Raw genomic sequence first — 18,594 nt, 5'->3', positions numbered from 1 at the left:
ATTTCAAGGAGCATGCAGGCAGGCAGGCAGGCAGGCAGGCAGGCAGGGCTGGTGTATAATGCTGGTTTCAGGATACCTGCAAGTGTGTGTATGTGTCTTTTACACATAAATGTACGCATACACATATATGCATAGAGTAAGTAATGCTAACTACAGCTATGCCTTGCTAAGCTATAGCACGCGTTGCTTGGCGGAGCGCGGCCTTATTGGATTTGCTAAGGGCATACACACTGTGTTTTATATATATCAGATTTGTTCATTGGCATACATCAACACTACGGTTTTGAAGGCATGCGAATTTTTCACCATTTGTGTTGGCGCAGAGACGCTGTTAATGTAAAAATGAACAATAAAGTTATTATCACAAATAACTGTGATCAACCAATGCCACCACCTGATTGGTTGATAGATGCCATTGTCAACATGGCGGAGACACGAAGGGCAGAACCCTTCACGCATGAGGAGCTCAAGGTTCTTGTCTCCGTCATGGAGACAAGGCTGGGCCGTGCGGGGCCCTTCATAACAAACCGCCATAAGCGGAGGGCGTACAGAGCGGCAGGGCGCCGAATTTACGCCCGCACTCGGGTGCAGAGGTCCCTCGGGCAGCTGGAGAGGCGGTGGTCGGACCTCCGCAGGCGCCAGCCCCAGCTGCTCACACAAATAAGGGGCGAAATTGCTGAATGTGAGTATTTTAGCTATGAAATTTCGCACTTACAACATAGCATATATAAGCAATAAAATGTGTCTCATGATAAGTGGGTGTCCATGGGTTTAAAAGTCCATAGACTCTTATGTGTGCTTCTTCCTGGTTAACATGCAGTCATGTGCCTTTTATATGTCATGCCATAGCATTGAGGATTCTGATGCATACAATGTGCCCAATCTAATATGTGTTACACATTGATAAATGCCTGGGTTGTAATGTGTGAACAAATGACTAACAATCACATAATAATTTAAATGTCACAATTTGGAGTCCATTAACAGTAAGGAGCTACTTTCCTGCATCGTTTGCCATCATTATCACCCTTCCATGTATGTCTTGTTATGGATGAATAAATGTGCCCCAATGAGCCGACATTGACCATGATGTTTTTTTCTACCACACAGCACGAGCCCGAGCCCGACAGGCCCGTGAACAGGCGGAGGCAGGCCTGGCCCAGGACGAGGCCCAAGACCCCCAGGAGGAGGTGGCGGCAAGGGTGGAAGAGGAGGAAGTGGAGGAGGAGCAAATGGTGGAGGAGGAGGTGGTGCGTGAGGAGGTGGAGGAGGAGGAGGTGGAAGAGGAGTTTGTGGCGGAGGAGGAGGTGTTGGTGGCGGAGGAGGAGGTGGAGGAGGAGGTGCTGGTGGTGGTGGAGGAGGAGGTGGAGGAGGAGTTGGAGGAGGAGGTGGAGGAGTTGGAGGAGGAGGTGGAGGAGTTGGAGGAGGAGGTGGAGGAGGAGTTGGAGGAGGAGGTTGTTGTGGTCGAGGAGATGGCGGAGGAGGGGGCTGAGGAGGCCACGGTTGCCCCGGACACATCAAGTTCCGAGGGGGAGGAGGCGTGCCAGGCACCGGACTCGCCGCAGATCGGTATGTTTACATAATGCATCATTCATGAAGTAGTTGTACTGGTATATGTTATGTAGCACTGTTGATTAAAAATTTTGGGCACATACTAATCATATAGACCCCAAAGTGGGTAGCTACAGATACAGGTACGGGTTAGATGGGGAGTCCAAGGCATCACTTTCATCCAGGACACCTCTCAATTACACAGGTTTGTGGGATGGGTTGGAGGTCCATTTGGACTGCCACATAACCGTTGTAGTTAAACAGGATCCAGGAGTAAAGGGATGAGTGGATCATTTGTGGATTAAAATCACCTGCTGCAAGCGTAGATTATGACCCATCAAATAGTGGCATCGATATTGTTGGTGAATGTTATTTATAAACTGTAGGATGTATGCTCGAAATGGAGTATGGGCCGGCCTACCTTGGAATGGCGTCACAAGTTGGCAGTGTCCCCGGAGCCTCCTCTACCTAAACCCCCCCTGTAGTTCTGATTTATTTTTGTCACTCACAGAATTGTAGGTTGGTTTAGACAGAATTATGATTTAGAGGATGTGTATTGTGCATTCCTGACATTTGCATAACTCCCATGCCACCAACCATCACTGAACTTAGATTGAGCAGATTGTGACAAGTTGTTATTGACGTAGGCCATGACCTGCTTGACATTGGTTAGTCATGGGTGGGTTGTGACTGAGAAGAAACAATATGACTGTTATGTCTTCTGCAGAGTTAAGGGTCGAGGGCAAAATAGACAGTATGTAGTAAATAAGTTTGCATGTATGTATATATGTATGTGTCATATATATTTATCTATGTGTGTCTCTATCTCTCTACATAGATAGATATATATCTCTATATATATATATATACACACATGTCACCTAGCATTTGTGCAATTTATGTCGTAGTATGTGAAATGTATGCAGGAATAACATGACTAATTTTTGCCCCTTTGACATGCCCACAGATGACACCACACCGGCAGATGAGGGGGTGCGTGGGGCCCTCCTGCGAGCAGAGCACCATCTCCGGCTCCTTCAAGCCGACTTGCAGGACCTAAAAGACCTGCTCATTTAATGTTTCTTTTTTTTTTTTTCATTATGTTAAATAGATATTTTAATAAATTCTTTATGCAAGTTCACAGTTGTTGGTTTTATTAGCACTTTAAATAGTATATGTGTAGAATGTTTATAATGTTTGACACAGGGTGTAATAGAAACCATTGCACTTACATTGCTGTAAGGGTTAATGTGTGCTATGCATGTGTTAGGCATGCTTGTAAGGATATATTGGAATCTAATTGATTCCAATTCCAAATAAGCTGTTTTTTATGAGGGTAGGTAATTGAATAAGTGGGTCATGTGATGTATTGCAGAAGATACTTCATAGTGGGTTGTTTTGCGGAAATCCTCCGCTTACGTGCGGTAGCACCGCTTGGCTCCCGTTCGGATGCGGTATTCCCGAGCATACTCTGTAATACTCTGTAATACCGTGACGAATCGGAGTGTTTCTCCCGCACACGCATGATTTGTATGTCGTCCGTAAACACGCCCTGTTCTTAAAGAGTGAGTCCGTCCGAATGCGGAGGACACGTGGGCGTTTCTACGGACGATGGCCGCATGCGGAAAAACACCGTGGCGTGCGGACCGCACCGTAAGAATGCGGGAATATCCGCACCGATCAGAATAAGGGCCAATATTATGAATGTTGGGATATCATACCACTCCCCTTAATGCTTTTTCCAGAATGTTTAATATATTCCAATAGAGTGATCCCTTATCACAAGTGATAGTTGTGACTATTTAGATAGTTAGACCTACTGTGACTCTCCAAGGGGAGAAGTTGTAGCCAATCCCCATGATATATCACATGCGGTCCTTTCCCCACTGTGGGATCCGATGGATCCTTAGTGCAGCAATGACAATCTCTGGCTCTGATCCGATTCGCACGGGACCACGCATAGGATCAGAATCAGAGGTTAAACACATGCAATTTGGGCCCTTTCATTCCGAATTCTCAGCTCGATACCTCGGAATCAGTTGAAAAGTGCCCAAATCGCACAAATGGATGGGGGACTTTACAGTACTATGCAGATAATCATCCCTTCCAACCTCTGGAGATTGATGACTCTCAGGGTTCACTGAAAATCTCATACATGTTTTAGCTTAGTTATGTGTCATTCCTGTCTGTCTGCCCCTCCCCTTTAGAATGTAAGCTCTCACGAACAGGGCCCTCTCTCCTCATGTGTTTTTCTTATTATACTGTATGTCCTGTCCCCTGATGCAACTCTCTTTATTTACCATGTACTTGTGCTAAATTGTCTTGTACTGTAATTCGTTATTTTTTTGCTTGTTCATGTATTGTTAGGCGCTGCAGAACCCTTGTGGTGCCATATAAATAAATGATTATAATGATAATGATACGTAAGTCACAATTTAGCCTAATTAAATGCTTAGAACATTCATATAATGTTATATATGTTGTGCAAGTTATTCCAATTCTTTTACATAAACAATAATATTAACTTAAACCTAATTTCACTAAAACATTACGGTACAAACACCGATGATTTCACTTCTGCACAATACAGAGATACTTAAATATTCCCATATCTGATATGGATGCTTAAAAAAAGGTGAACATGCTCACGGTCTACGTGGGAAAAAAGTCAACATGCAATTTTCAGGTTTTTGGGGCGTCAATTTTTGGCTTGCAGCACATGGGACCTCTAGATAATGTACCGCATCCCCTTACATGGCTTGCTTCACTCGCCATGCATTGGGCAAGGGGCAGTGGCGTAGCTACGTTTTGGGCGCCCCCCCCCCCCCGTCGCCACCCCTCCAAGCACCCCTACCCCGCCGCCCATGCAAACCCCCCCTCAATCCCCCACAGCCTTACCTATTGCGCTGGTCCCGGCGGCTCCGTTCTTCTGCTGAGGACCACCAGAAAATGGCCGCCCCCATACAGCAGACAGTTTCAGAGAACTGTGTGCTATATGGGGGCGGCCATTTTGTGGTGGTCCTCAGCAGAAGAACGGAGCCGCCAGGACCAGCGCGATAGGTAAGTCTGCGGGGGATTGAGGGGGGGTTTAACTATAGCACCGCAGCCCCCGGCGCCCCCACATGCACAGCGCCCCCCGCGGTGGCGGGAGCTGCGGTGCTATAGTTACGCCGCTGGCAAGGGGCCTTGCTCTGCTACTTTGCTCGGCACACTTTACTATTCCCAATCATAGTCCAAGTAGATGGTAAAGTCTAACAAAGTTCAACAAATTAAAAGAAAATTGTGAAATCTCATGTTAACATATACTGTGACATTATCATGTCGACCTTTTGACCATGTTGACTTAATGCATGTCTACCAATATTGGTCGACCTATTGACTTTTGACCTTATTACTGTTGACCCAGAGGCAGAACTCTGTGAGGCAATGGAGTCATCTGCCGCTGGGCTCCTGCTCCCAAGGGGGCACCTCTCCTCCCCCTGGAAGTTTAAATCAGTTATTTAAAAGCCAATCATATTGCTTCTGTGGCTGAGTTCTGAAATATATATGTGTTCTCTATCTATCTATATTTCTGAACAGAAATATATATTTTATATAAGGTTATTAAAGGGTTGTGTGTGTGTGTGTGTGTGTGTGTGTGTGTTTGTGTGTATGTGCCACCAATATATATCTTGCCTCCGGGCGACTGGGGCGAACTTACGCCACTGTGTTGACCTAAAGTCCTGACATCAAGTAATGTAGCTGAAAACTTTTACATAACAGGCGAGATGTACTAAGCCCTGAAAAGTGATAAAATGGAGAGTGGAAAACCACCCACCAATAAGCTCCTTACTGTCATTTATCAAACACAGCCTGTGACATGGCAGGTAAAAACTGATTGGTTGGTACTTTCTCACTCTCCACTTGATCACTTTTCAAGCTTTGAATATCTGGCCCAAAGGAGGTCATTCTGTTGAAGCTGCGAATTCCACAGCTTTGCAAGCCAATTAAATGCCGCCTGCCATCTGCTTGCACTCCGATTTTCCTAGCAGGCATGCGAATGGATGTTTTTCATAAACCTCTATTCACAGACTTGCTTGCAGCTATGTGAACAATATACGGCGGGCAGCTGACATCCGGTGAATCCAGCTGCCCGCCCCCCGCACCAGCGTCACTCCACCATTAGTATAGGAACGCCCAGCATTTGCATGGGAACGCCTATGAAATGCTGGGCATTCCCACGGGCACGACCAGTGTCCGCCGTCCCACTCCCCCCCCCCCCCCCCCAGCCCGCACTGCTCCATGTGAATGGGCCACTGACTATGCAAGTCGCCACATCTGTTCGCACACAGAAACCGCACATGCACATAAACAAAACATCGCTCCCCCGTGTGAATGCACTCGGGAGCGATTCAATCAGAATGGCCTCCAAAGTGTGTACACATAAAACAGTTACACTAAATACTATAATACAATACAATATATATAATACAATATTATAGCAATACTATAGATACAGTTTTATAACATTGCTTCTTAAAACATTTCAATCATGCATGAGTGACAAGCAGTAAATGCAGACTGTTATTTGATCACAGCATATCATAAATCAACATTTATATAACGCACATGTAACTCGGACATGACTATACAGTACTAGAACGTCATTAACATGGACAAGTAGACAGATGACAGATATGTTATGGCAGCACTGTACAGGGAATGGATACATACAAATGTGAATGGGAGGCACAATATATATGGTGCTTTTATTCTGCTCCAGCATTTTGCTATGTAAATGTATATATAATGATAATACACCATTAACTGGAGTCCATGAAATAAAAATAATACGAAGCATATGGATTGAGGTGAAATTGAATAGATGTTTTACTTACTGGAAGACCCAGTGGTCCTCTGTCACCCTTTTGACCTGGCTCACCCCTCAATCCTTTAAGACCATTTAACCCTGGTTCACCCTAAATGTAAAAGTAGATGCCAATTTTGTTTGTTGGCCGTTCAAGTCGACACAAAGGAGGTTCACTTACGGACACTGCTGTAAATTCCAATCTGTATTACACAGGATCAAGAAGTACACAAAACAAGGCTTTGCAAAAGATGGGCTACATCCCATTATGATGGGATGTAGCATATAGGACTATAGGACTAGTGTATAAGACTAGCATATAGGACTAGCCTTCCACATTTACAGCAAAATCTACCTTCATTTTGGAAGAAACTGCAGACGCTATTGGCCATCATGGTGTACTGTTAAACATTTGACTTTCTAAAATTAGTTATTACAGTTGTTCTTTTCAGGGGTAACTTAAAATGAAGCCGTTGTCATGGGAATAACCATATTCGGTATGAGGGTGGTATATTCAGTCATATTTAGAATTTTTCATTCCTTAATGAGATTAATGTTTAATCTTGTCAGCCAAAGGAATGTAAAACTTATTGAAGCATAAAGACTTGAGAGTGTTGCAGTTTTGTCTACTTTGGTCAGTTAATACAGATAACATACTGGAATGTACAGTTCGATTTTGACAAATCTTTAAGCTCACTTTCCAAAAGGAAAAAAAATATGGCTCACATCAGTGTTTGTATACTACAGTTTTTATATATTGCTTTCCTGTACACAGCTCTACTGCCTAGCATAATATTGGCAATAGCCCATTTTCATTTATATTGATTCATTTATGTCCAGAAAGTGTGGTACATACAGACAACAATTTTGTTACCTAACAATATGTCTGAATGTACAATATTTCTATAGACATTGATTGCACCTTAAATGTTGTATGTAATAACAATGATTATATAAACAAATGACTGATCAGTTGATATTATGTAAAATCCAACTATTATATTTGAATTAACAACTGAAATTTCGTCCATAATGATCATACGCTTTATTAGACACATTATCAAAGCTTTTTGATATAATGTATTATCTTACTTACAGTATTATCTCACTTACAGTATTTGAGCTTAAAGATTTATAGACAGTACATAAAACACATATTAGACATTACATACACATTACATAAAAGCATGCAATAATAAATGTAAATTTTATACAAATCCATGCTGTATGCATTCCTTACATATAAAGCTCAATTATATACACTTACCTTTGGACCTGAAAGTCCATGTGGTCCCTAAAATAAAATATACAAATATAACATGTTTAATCAAAATACAGATACATAATGTATAGGTCATTTATTTTCTATTTTCATAAGACTTTTTGCTATGTGTGCCAAGCTATAGAGTGCAATCTAATTTAAAATTCTATTAAGACTTCCGAATAAATCCATAATAAAGCCATAGAATACATAAATAAAATGAAAATGCATGCATGACATTCAGGTGATAAATACCGGCAGATACTATATATATATATATTTGACTGTATATAAACCCCTATATATTTTCTAACAGATCATGTGATGCCTGATCCTAGGGGTAAATTTACAAAGATGGGATTTCTTATTTATTTAGCACCTTCTAAACGTTAATAGATACAATCTGTTTGGTTGCCCATAGCAACCAAGTACAAAGTACAGTACAAAGGGAGTTATGTAATAGGTTCTGTGAATTTGGTGAGTACACTGCTATACATAAAGCAGCAATCAGTTATAAGGATTATTTTGTTTTAGAACTGATTGCTGCTCTAAATCTAGGGTGAACTCATGGATATCACACTGGCTCCATAAATACAGAACCTATTACATAGCCCCTACATTTTCAATGATAGCAAAAAAAAACTGTAAAAAAAAAAATAATATATATATATATATATACAAGTATAGGGCCCGATTCAGACCTGATTGTTGAGCTGCGAAATTTCGGAGCCCAGAGATCAGTTAAATGCCGCACTGCTGCTGCAGCGGCCACATTTCCCTCGCCCATGTGCATGGCGCAAATGCGATTGCAGCCATGCACATGAAGGAAAAACCATTAAAAATGACTCACATCACAAGGTTTTCCCTTGAGGTTTCTGAGGAGGTCAGCTACCCTCCCTCTCAATGGCCGAGGGAACACCTACGTTTTATGGGACACTCAGAAAATGCTGTGTTACTGCCCACAAACGCCCGCAGTGTGACAATCACCCTATGGACAGCCATTGTGGGCTCCCTTCGCACAAATGGCTCGTGCATGCCCACAGCATACTGTGCACATGCACGACCATTCGATAATCGTCAGGGCTACGATTTCACAGCGCTGCGTCCTAATCTGAATTGGGCCCATAATGTGTCATCTTCTTACCATTGGGCCTGGGGGTCCATGGGGTCCTGGTGGGCCAGGAGGACCTATGATCTGTGAAAATAAATTATTTTAAAAAGAAGAATCAAAATTCTATTTAGCATAATTCAGGTTTTAAACATCCCTGCTGCACTAAAATCATATACCTATAATTTGTTCAGTGTGCGTAATAATGATTGCTTCTGCAATTAGTAAGGAAAACCATTACACGGTACAAAGCATAAAAAGACATAACTGTATCAAAAATAATATATACAGTAGAAATGGAAGGAAGTTCCATACTTTGAAAAAGTCTGTTTGGAAGGTGAAACCAATGTAGTCAGTTCAGAGTATCAGCATTTGTAAGATTTTGGCCTGATCTAAAGTCACACACAATGCCAAAGTTCGCTCAGAGAACATGTCTCTCATGGTGAATACACACAAAATCGCAGTTTCCAATTGAGATGCACTATGTGTTGGAATATGCAGAGCATTCCTGGGCAGTCCTGTATCTATAAGTATGATGCTGTTGTCTAACATCTGATAAACAGTAATTGTTATTGTGCTGTATATTCAATTGGCCTGTTGTCAAAATTGATGCCTCCAGTATAGTTAAAGAATATTGTGGCAGATGTATTAAGCCTGATAAAGTGAGAAAGTGCAAGGTCACCTTGCACTTTCTCACTTTATCAGCCAGTCAGCTCCTAACTGTCACTGTACAGTTTGGGTCTGAAAAAATACAGGTAGGAGCTGACCTGATGCTGTGTGATCACCTTCCACTTTATCCCTTCAACCAGGAGTAATACATCTGCTCCGTTGTTCTTATAGAGTGATACACTATTATACATTCCCTGGGTAACTGTAATAGCAGCAAGACACCCAATCAAGTACTGTTAGGTTGTTTTATTTTCTGACCTTTTCTAATCCAATGGTAATGTATTGTTTATTCTGCCACGTTTGTATTTCTCCACAACACACACGTTAAGTTACAGTGCGTATCTTGAAACTATGTTTCAGATTTTCAGAAATTACATCACTGTCCATTTCATAGTTCATCAATTTAGTTTTCCTACTGCATAAATAGTGGCTTCATAACTTCCCACATGATCCATTGGGGTCAGTCCAATCACATGAGGTGCAAATTGGTTCCTGCGAGATATTCTCATGGCAATTTCTTTTGCAATACAATTACAAACTTAAAGTGCTTTTCAAGAGTAAATTTGCAATTTTTGTGCATTCCCCCTGATAAGGCGGCAAGGTATTGTAAGGTAAAAAAGTTGGCGCACAGTGTAGAGCCTCTGGTACACCCCTCCCAGTCATGTACTTGGAGATGTTTAAATAATAATTCAGCCAATAAAAATATGTTTTTCAGGTGAATACTGTATCTATAAAAAGCTCAGCAATAGGGTAAATGAGGTGTGAAAGGTATGTGTTATATTGATCGGGGAGCTTTTTTAATACTTTTTACAAAATGCTATTAACACACTTCGCTATAGAGACATTTTTCTGTGTCTCCAAATGTGAGGAAGACTTTTACACCTTTTAATAAACTCCAGTACTTCCCTAATGACCACCAACAGCTGTCTATATGGTTCTGCTATCTCAGCTGCCACTTTTTTTGCAGTTAGGATGTTTTCCCCACTTTTAATGCAATTCTCCAATTTACACCTACTTTTGTAGAAATTGCCATCAACTATTAACTTAACATAGGGTATATTGCAGATCTGACCCATTGACCCCATACTATTGTATAGGCGGGTCAATGGGCATTTATCATGCTCCTAAAATACTACATTTTCAGAGCTTCATAGTGAGAATCTTTACTATATTCGGGTGGCACTGATGCCCAGACCCCCACTTCTCCCAATAGGAATGAAGTCTGGGTTGTGCAAAATGATCCCTTTGGATCACTACATCCCTGTTTAGATGCCTTCCCTGCATGCCATCTTGTTTGTATGTATACATGAACCCCAGTTTACATACACGTATGAGCACTGCCAAGTCAGACTAAACAGTGATAGGTTCGCAGATCGCAGGGACAGCTGATATATGAATCCGCTGTCACCGCATCAGAACAATGTTGAATTGCTCCTGTGTTTTAGTATCCACCACTGGTGATCACCACGATTTGGACAATACAGTCTTGTAGCATGGCCAAATAGTAGTGCTTATAAATAGTCCCTTCAATCTAGCATCAGCATCGCTCACTACTATATCAAGACTATCCAGTTGTATATTTCAGGAGAACTATGCACATTTGTATTTCTTGTGTAAAAAAAAAATAGCCTATATATTATTATTAATACATTTTAATCCAAAAGTGGAAAAAAAAAAGTAAAACTGAAAATGACTGAAAAACCCTGGTATAGATTAACTATTGTTGCTAGACCGGGCGACCATGAAATTATACTTGTGCTTATTTGCAAATATGTTTTTGTTATTGAAATTACAAATATATATGTGGTGACATTTTTCTCATCCTTGGCCAGATGCACTAAGCTTCAAAAGTGATAAAATGGAGAGTGATAAACAGCCAGCCAATCAGCTCCTATCTATCATGTCACAGACTGTGTTTGAAAAAAGTAAAGTAGGAGCTGATTGGTTGGTTGTTTATCACTCTATTTTATCACTTTTGAAGCTTACAGCATCTGGTCCCCTATGAGTTATATTTTAGGCTGGAAATTAGAGATCACCAATATCTTCTACTCACAGAGGCTCCATGTGGCCCAGCTACTCCATGGTCTCCTTTTTCTCCCTTCAGTCCATTTGCACCCTAGAAAACAATTAGCATTTTTTTTTAAATGACAGCTTAAAATATATTTTGAGGGTTAAAGTTAAATGACCATTAAAACCCATGACTGAATATTTCAGATATGAGGCAAGAACTACATTTGGTACTGTGGTAACCTAACATTCCTCTACTTCTCTTTTATAAATGACTTTTAGATAGTTGATAGATTTCTAAAATAGTGCTCAAAAAGTGATAAAGTAGAGAGTGATAACGTACCAGCTTCATTTTTCAAGCCCAGACGGTAATGTGACAGGAGCTGGTTGCTGCTGCGTTATCACCGACCACTTTATCACTTTTTGAAGTTGCATCTGGCCCATTGTCTTAATGGGATCTGATATATAGTAGGTCAAACACTGCAGTGATCTGAGCTGCACTGATTTTATAGGTCCCACCCCTGTGTATGAACCACCAATCCACACATTACATTTCTGCACAAGTCAATCTGTCAGTGACCCTGTCTCTGTACTTACAGAGAAGCATCACCATTGGTACTTGTGTAATTTCACGGCACCCGATATATCGGATGTGATATCAGCCGATATATTGATGCGATCCGAAGCGATTTTGGACCTGTTCATAACCCCACTATCCACTACGCATGGAGTTGATTTTATATAGTGTGGCGAGTGCAACGAGACACCGAGCCCAAAGCGTGCCGAGCGTAGCGAGCCCCACAAGGAAACGCGGATTACTGCGCTCGCCACGCTATATAAAATCAACTCCATGTGTAGTGGATAGTGGGGTTATGAACAGGTCTAAAATCGCTTCGGATATATCGGCCGATATCACATCCAATATATCGGGCGCCGTGAAACTACACAAGTACCATATATATATATATATATATATATATATATATATATATATATATATATATATAATTATTATTTTTAACATTTCAATTGATTGTTAAAGCTTCAATACAGTCATGTGTGGATCTAAATATATTTTTGCATTCATATCCTACTTATTTATTTATGTAATATTGCAAAATGTACAATGGCGCAGCTTGTACTCCTAATCCATATAATGGAATAGTTTTGTTTATCACTGTACACATTACTTTGATCTAGGTTAATACTTTGATCTAGGTTACCTCTCATGGTATTTTCATTTTATGTATTTAAACACCTATTAGTGCATATATCTTCTCACTACATATTGAGGCATCAAATGAACTGTTGTCAGTAATTATTCCTCTTAAATCCCATATCAGACTGGCATCATACAGGTTGTTGAATGCAAATGGTATACTAATAGGACTATACACATACATCCTAATGCTTACACATTGGGCCTGATTCTGGTTCACTCAGAAAAGCAAATTCTCTCTCTAATGGACAAAACCATGGGCACTGCAGGTGGGGCTGATGTAACATGTGCAGAGAGAGGTACATTTGGGTGGGGTTTGTACTTCAAACTGATATCTATTTTGCAGTGTGAAAATAATGCAGCCAGTACCTACCCTGCACAGAACCAAAATAACACCCAACTATAACTCTCTCTGCACATGTTACATCAGCCCCACCTGCAGTGCACAATTTGTCACTTTGAGAGAGAATTTGCTTTTGCGAGTGAACCAGAATCAGGCCCATTGTCTTTCCACAAGGCATACTAGGCACCTGCCTAGGGCCCAGCAGGTCCCAAGGTACACAAATTTATTTGTCTCCCCATAATGACAACTGCTGAGCCTAGTGTATCATATGGAATTACATACAATACCAATAGTAATTAGGCACACACATACATTTGTTCTTCTAACCTTTGATTTATAAATATGTTTTAAAGGGCCTGGTATAGAATCCCAGCAGTCAGATCCCAATGGTAAAAATGCCGCTAGTGGGATCCCAATCCTGGCACTTTCTGATAAGTATTCTATGGCTTTCCCTAACCCACCCATCTGGCAGCCTAACCCCTTTCCCCCTGGAGCTTACCCCTAACCCTCTCCTATTGCAGCCTACCCCTAATCCATAGCACGCAGCCTAACCCTCATATTTATTTTTTGCCGTTGTCAGAATTGCATCCCATTTTAAAATAAACATCTTCTGTTGCATGAACAACATTTTACAACACACAGTTTTATTGTACATACAATAATCTGCCCCTAAGGTCTGTCATCATAGTCTATGCCAGTGGTTCCCAAATTGTGTGCCTAGGCTCCCTGGGGTGCCTCGGGACACTTGCAGGGGTGCCTCGGGACACTTGCAGGGGTGCCTCGGGACACTTGCAGGGGTGCCTCGGGTTGGTCATCCAGGACCAATTCAAATTATTTATGATCAATTATTTCTGGACAAAACCAGTGCTGATGGCTGCCAATCATAAAATGTGTACAATCAGAAACAAATCCTGCCCTTTACCACATAACTGAACCTAAGAAGCACATATCAACACAATCTACTTAATTTGATATATATTTTTGGGGGCCTAGGGGTGCCGTGGAAAAATTCTGATACTCTAGGGGGCCCTGATTAGAAAAAGATTGGGAACCACTGGTCTATGCTGTTGTTTACATGACATAACTTGCATTAGATATAGACATGGCTCCTCTTCCTTACAACCACTATTAAACATTTACACAGGGGAAGTAGCAGATTTGTAACTGTCAGTGCTGCTATTAGCCTTCTAATTGTGCCCATGACCCTGTCCTGCATGTTGCTGAGAAACCAGTTGTGAATAATGAATATATTAGCTGCACTTATAGTTAAATGCTTTTAATAGCATGCAATTGTGAAAAGTGCTTAGAAGTGTTCATTTTGGTACTTACCGGCAATCCAGGTAGACCAATTCCTCCCTTTTCTCCAGCTATGCCGGGTTCTCCGTGACTTCCTTTAGAACCTTTAGGCCCCTGTTAGACACACAAAAAATCTTTAATAACACAAAAAAGTTAATGGACAATAATGATTAGAAAACATGTTGTGATTTGGTAGGCCAGCCCTTAATAGACTGTGCTTCTCTGAATTCCTTATACAACTAAACTTAAAAAGTTCTGTAATAAATTAACATTTAATTAGCCAGAAGTCAAACTGATTGGTATGTCACATCTCATATACAACATTCCAAAAGTTATGATGGGTTGCCTACTACAGTGCATTATGTAAGCCAATCTTTGTATAAGCCGGCCACAAACATACAGTACCACAGCATGCCTCCCCCAAAATGTCCCAATTTCCCATGCAGTGCCAATTCATGGACCTTAGAAGGGTAGGTGTTTCTTGACCAATCAGGGCATGGCTTGGTCAAATGAGGGCAGGGTTTGGGGAAATCGAGAGGACTTTTTTTATTCAATTTTGCGTGTCTGAACGTAGGAAAGTATGTCACCCAATGAATAATTGAATAAAGTAGAACATTTGTAATAAGTTTTAATAAGGTTTTACTAAGGATTGTATTAAGACAAACTATAAACATTTACGGTATTACTTTATCCTGACAACAGGTAGGAATAATTAATCCACTAATCAATGTGGATTAATTGCTTGGTTTCATAACATTTCTTTAGGGTAATGGTGTCTGAATCACAAATTAGTTCCCTCCGTTCTAGTGACAGTACTATGGAAAGTAGTTAGCTAGCAGCGGCTTGTCACTGTCAGTAATATGCAGCACTAAAATATTTCACTATTTTTTACTCTACTTTTTAAATATTTGCTTATACTTGTAATTGGATCATCAACTCCAGGATTTAGGGAACATTAACAAGCTACATTTTATTTTTATCAAGCAAACAGCCTCTAGAGTGTTTAATGTAAAGTGTACACAAGTGATTAATGCTGTTCTGACTGCAGTTTGTCACCGAGAAGCCATCATTCGCTCGAGCCATAAATTGTTATAGCAATTAATGTTTAATGTGTAACATAATTTACCAAAATAAATGAGTGTCGGGCACAGCACTGCTGCAATGTGTAAATCAGGCAGGCAGTTAAGATTCCTCCATCGTATAATACTGTTACCTAGGAGGTGCATTGTGATCTCACCCCTTTTATATTACAAGAAGAGAGTACTGAGCAAAAAATAGAAGGGTTGCAACTTTTAGTAGCAAAATAAATGTAGTATGAAGTAAGCGAAGTACAAAACCTTATTGTTTTTGTTCATACGAATCAACAAACTGCTAAGCAGTTATTATTACTTTACTTAGCGTGGATCTTATAAAGAGTTGAACGCAAAGGACACCAAAACAGTATAAACTGTATTACAAACAGAAGTGCAAACTGCATAGTATAAAGTCACACATACTGTAGCACAGTATATAAAATGCATATTTTTGGTAATTAATGTAAATGATATAAACTAAAGTATGCATTTTGTGTAAACTACCATAGCAGCATAATATACAGTGTAGTGTTTATGTCTTCTCTGTAGAGAACTATAGTGAGGAATTCCCATGGTCTGACCCCGACTATAGGAAACCCCCAGGGCTGGTGCCATCACTAGGCATCCTTAGGCATTTGCCTAGGGCACCGGCCACTGGAGGGTGGCATGGGAGCAGCTCCCCCCCCCACTTGGAGCCATATGAGCGGCACCCCCCCCCCCCCCGGACTCTGCGGTAGCTTCAAGCTCTCCTCCCCCTCTACTCGGCAGAGGCGGCCGCATCCCCCCCCCTCTCCTGGACAAGCTTCAAGCTCCCCTCCCCCCCGGAGTCTGCGGCGGCGGCCGCTTCAAGCTCCCCCCCCTCTACTTCTCTCTGCATATGTTACATCTGCACCACCTGCAGTGCACATGGTTTTGCCCATTTTGAGAACAAATTTGTACTGCAATCAGATCTGTATAAGGGCCTAAATGTATTTGGGACTATAAAACCTGATCAGATAGTGACTCAACTCAATGACCTACAGCTGTTGCCAAGGGTTTGTTGACACCTATGGCTCAAAATGGTTTTATTCTTCTGGTGGTGCTCCAACACTGGATGTTGGCTGCTGATATGGAAAAGTGGCAACTACAGTACCTACAGTACATGTAGCAAAAAAAGAGAAAGCTAGAGATTTTCTGGGTGCACTCTTGGGTTTGAAATGTGGTCCGTTGAACGTACCACATGACAAACCCAAGAGTGCACCCAGTGTGTATGTCCCAAATAGAGTGCAGCTTTAGATTACTCTCTGTCCACCACAACACTCTTCTCCCGAAAGTACTATGCTAAAGTGGGAGGGTGTATGAGGTGCAGCATCTGCCACTGTTTTGGAATATTGTGAAACAGAGTTAAGAATATATAGGTATAAGGCATAGGACAGCAACAAAGGTTAAGTAACCTGGGCTTCCAGAGACAGATGGAAATTTGATCTTGTGTTACATATACTGAACAAATACAATTGTATTAATACATGTAAGCTGAAGCTGAGGCTATTTTTCGGTATTTTATTACAATATTTAAAACTTTAATAATGCAAAATGAAAGCAGTAGGCTTTTCCCAATAATGTCTCAAAGCAAACAAGACTAGTCATGCAGTCTGCAAAAGCCAGAATCCATTCTAATCATTCAATGGTTACACTCATCTGATGCAGTAAAAAAGGCACTGACACTGACTAAATTTTATTTAGTATTGTTGGGTAGTTCTTATTGTGTAAAATGCTATTGTAAATTAATAACATATTTTTATTACAATACCTAATAATATTAATAATTACCCTCATTTTATGTATTGTATCTAATAATCATACGAAATAATAGCACCATTGATTTTCGTTTCTATAACAATTCTCACTGTACTTGTTTTTTAACTGCTTCTATTGTATCTTTTTAAAGATTTTCTTATGTATTGATTTTGGAATAGTGTATGTATTGATTTAGGCATGTTGATCAAAATCAATAATCTGAAGATCTGGTGCTCTGCACTATACTTAGGGTAGCTATTATAACAAGGAATATCAAATACACAGGTTCTGTGGCTGGCTGATTTCAAGTCTGCATTTCACTTGGTTTTAATCAGCCACAGAACCTGGGTAATTCATGTCTGTCCCTGGATATTATACAGTGGTGTAACTATAGGTCCGTGCGGTGCGGGGGTACCACTAGCTGCGGTCAGGAAGAGGCTGGACTCTGGAGGTCCCTGCGGCGCTGAATATGACATTGCCTGGGTCCCTGCATTGAAGTGGAAAAAACGCGCTACCGTAGTGTGGCAGCGCTGGAAATGCTTCTGACTTTGAAAACACTGGGCGCATGCTGATTGGGTGAATCTCAGCCAACCAGTGTGTGGCCAGTGTTTTCAAAGTTAGAAGCGCTTCCCGCGCCGCCGGGCAGCGGAGATAGCGCGTTATTTCCACTTCACTGCAGGGACCCCAGCAACATCATATTCAGCGCCGCAGGGACCTCCAGGCTCTCCCTGACCACAGGTACCCCTGCGCCGCACGGTCACCCCTGCCAGCTCCCCGGGGGGGGGGGGGTCTTGTCTTTTAACTGGGGGGGGGGGGTCAAAGTTGTCCCGGCGGGTGGGAGCAAAAGTTTTTGTTATGCCACTGATATTATAGCAGCACTAACTTATGCCCCATACACATGGGGCGAGTCAGCCTTTGTGCTGAGCATTCCAATTAAGCACAGATTGCTCAGCACACAGCGATGCACCAGCGATCTGTGCTGAGCAGTCTGTCACACGGCCGGTGTTCTCTGGTATGCCGTATTAGTCACTTATGCACAAACTAATTTCCCCGAGACCAAATTATGCAGTGGGGAACAAAATGACAGGGGTGAGAATCATCCCACAAATGGAGAAAATGTTCCAATTTGAATGGTGTCAAGTAAAAGCACTTTTACCTTGGTATTTTTCCTTATTTTCATCTGCAATGAATAATTACAGTATGCAACACCTTGTATAACATTTAAAGGGAATGTATCATTTATAGCTACAAGCTTTGATTACTTTTAAATTATAGTTTACAGACTCTGTTGTCTGTCTAATTTTCCCAAAGTTGATATTTGAAATATGTTTGGTTAAAGTATCAGCTACAAAAGTGTCAAAGTGAAATAATTAAAGTAAAAGGGTATCTACCCACCAAGATTAATAGCACATTTATTGGCATAGCGCAATGTGAGGCAGCGGGAC

At 41.2% G+C, this 18,594-nt stretch overlaps 1 protein-coding gene across 1 annotated transcript in view; it reads right to left on the bottom strand.

Moving 5' to 3' along the window:
- Window positions 1-18,594, bottom strand: part of COL25A1 (collagen type XXV alpha 1 chain) — a 405,096-nt gene that overhangs the window by 33,692 nt on the left and 352,810 nt on the right. The window contains exons 27-31 of the mRNA XM_083178307.1: window positions 14,334-14,414; window positions 11,489-11,551; window positions 8,803-8,853; window positions 7,665-7,691; window positions 6,429-6,509 (exon numbers count right to left, since the gene is read on the bottom strand). Of these exons, the coding sequence (XP_083034433.1) occupies window positions 6,429-6,509; window positions 7,665-7,691; window positions 8,803-8,853; window positions 11,489-11,551; window positions 14,334-14,414 (303 nt within the window). The remainder of the gene's footprint in view (window positions 1-6,428; window positions 6,510-7,664; window positions 7,692-8,802; window positions 8,854-11,488; window positions 11,552-14,333; window positions 14,415-18,594) is intronic.

Source organism: Crinia signifera, chromosome 1, assembly GCF_055691185.1.
Source record: "Crinia signifera chromosome 1, ASM5569118v1, whole genome shotgun sequence".
In the NCBI taxonomy this organism is placed as follows: Eukaryota; Metazoa; Chordata; class Amphibia; order Anura; family Myobatrachidae; genus Crinia; species Crinia signifera.
This window is presented reverse-complemented; position numbering and strand designations above follow the sequence as displayed.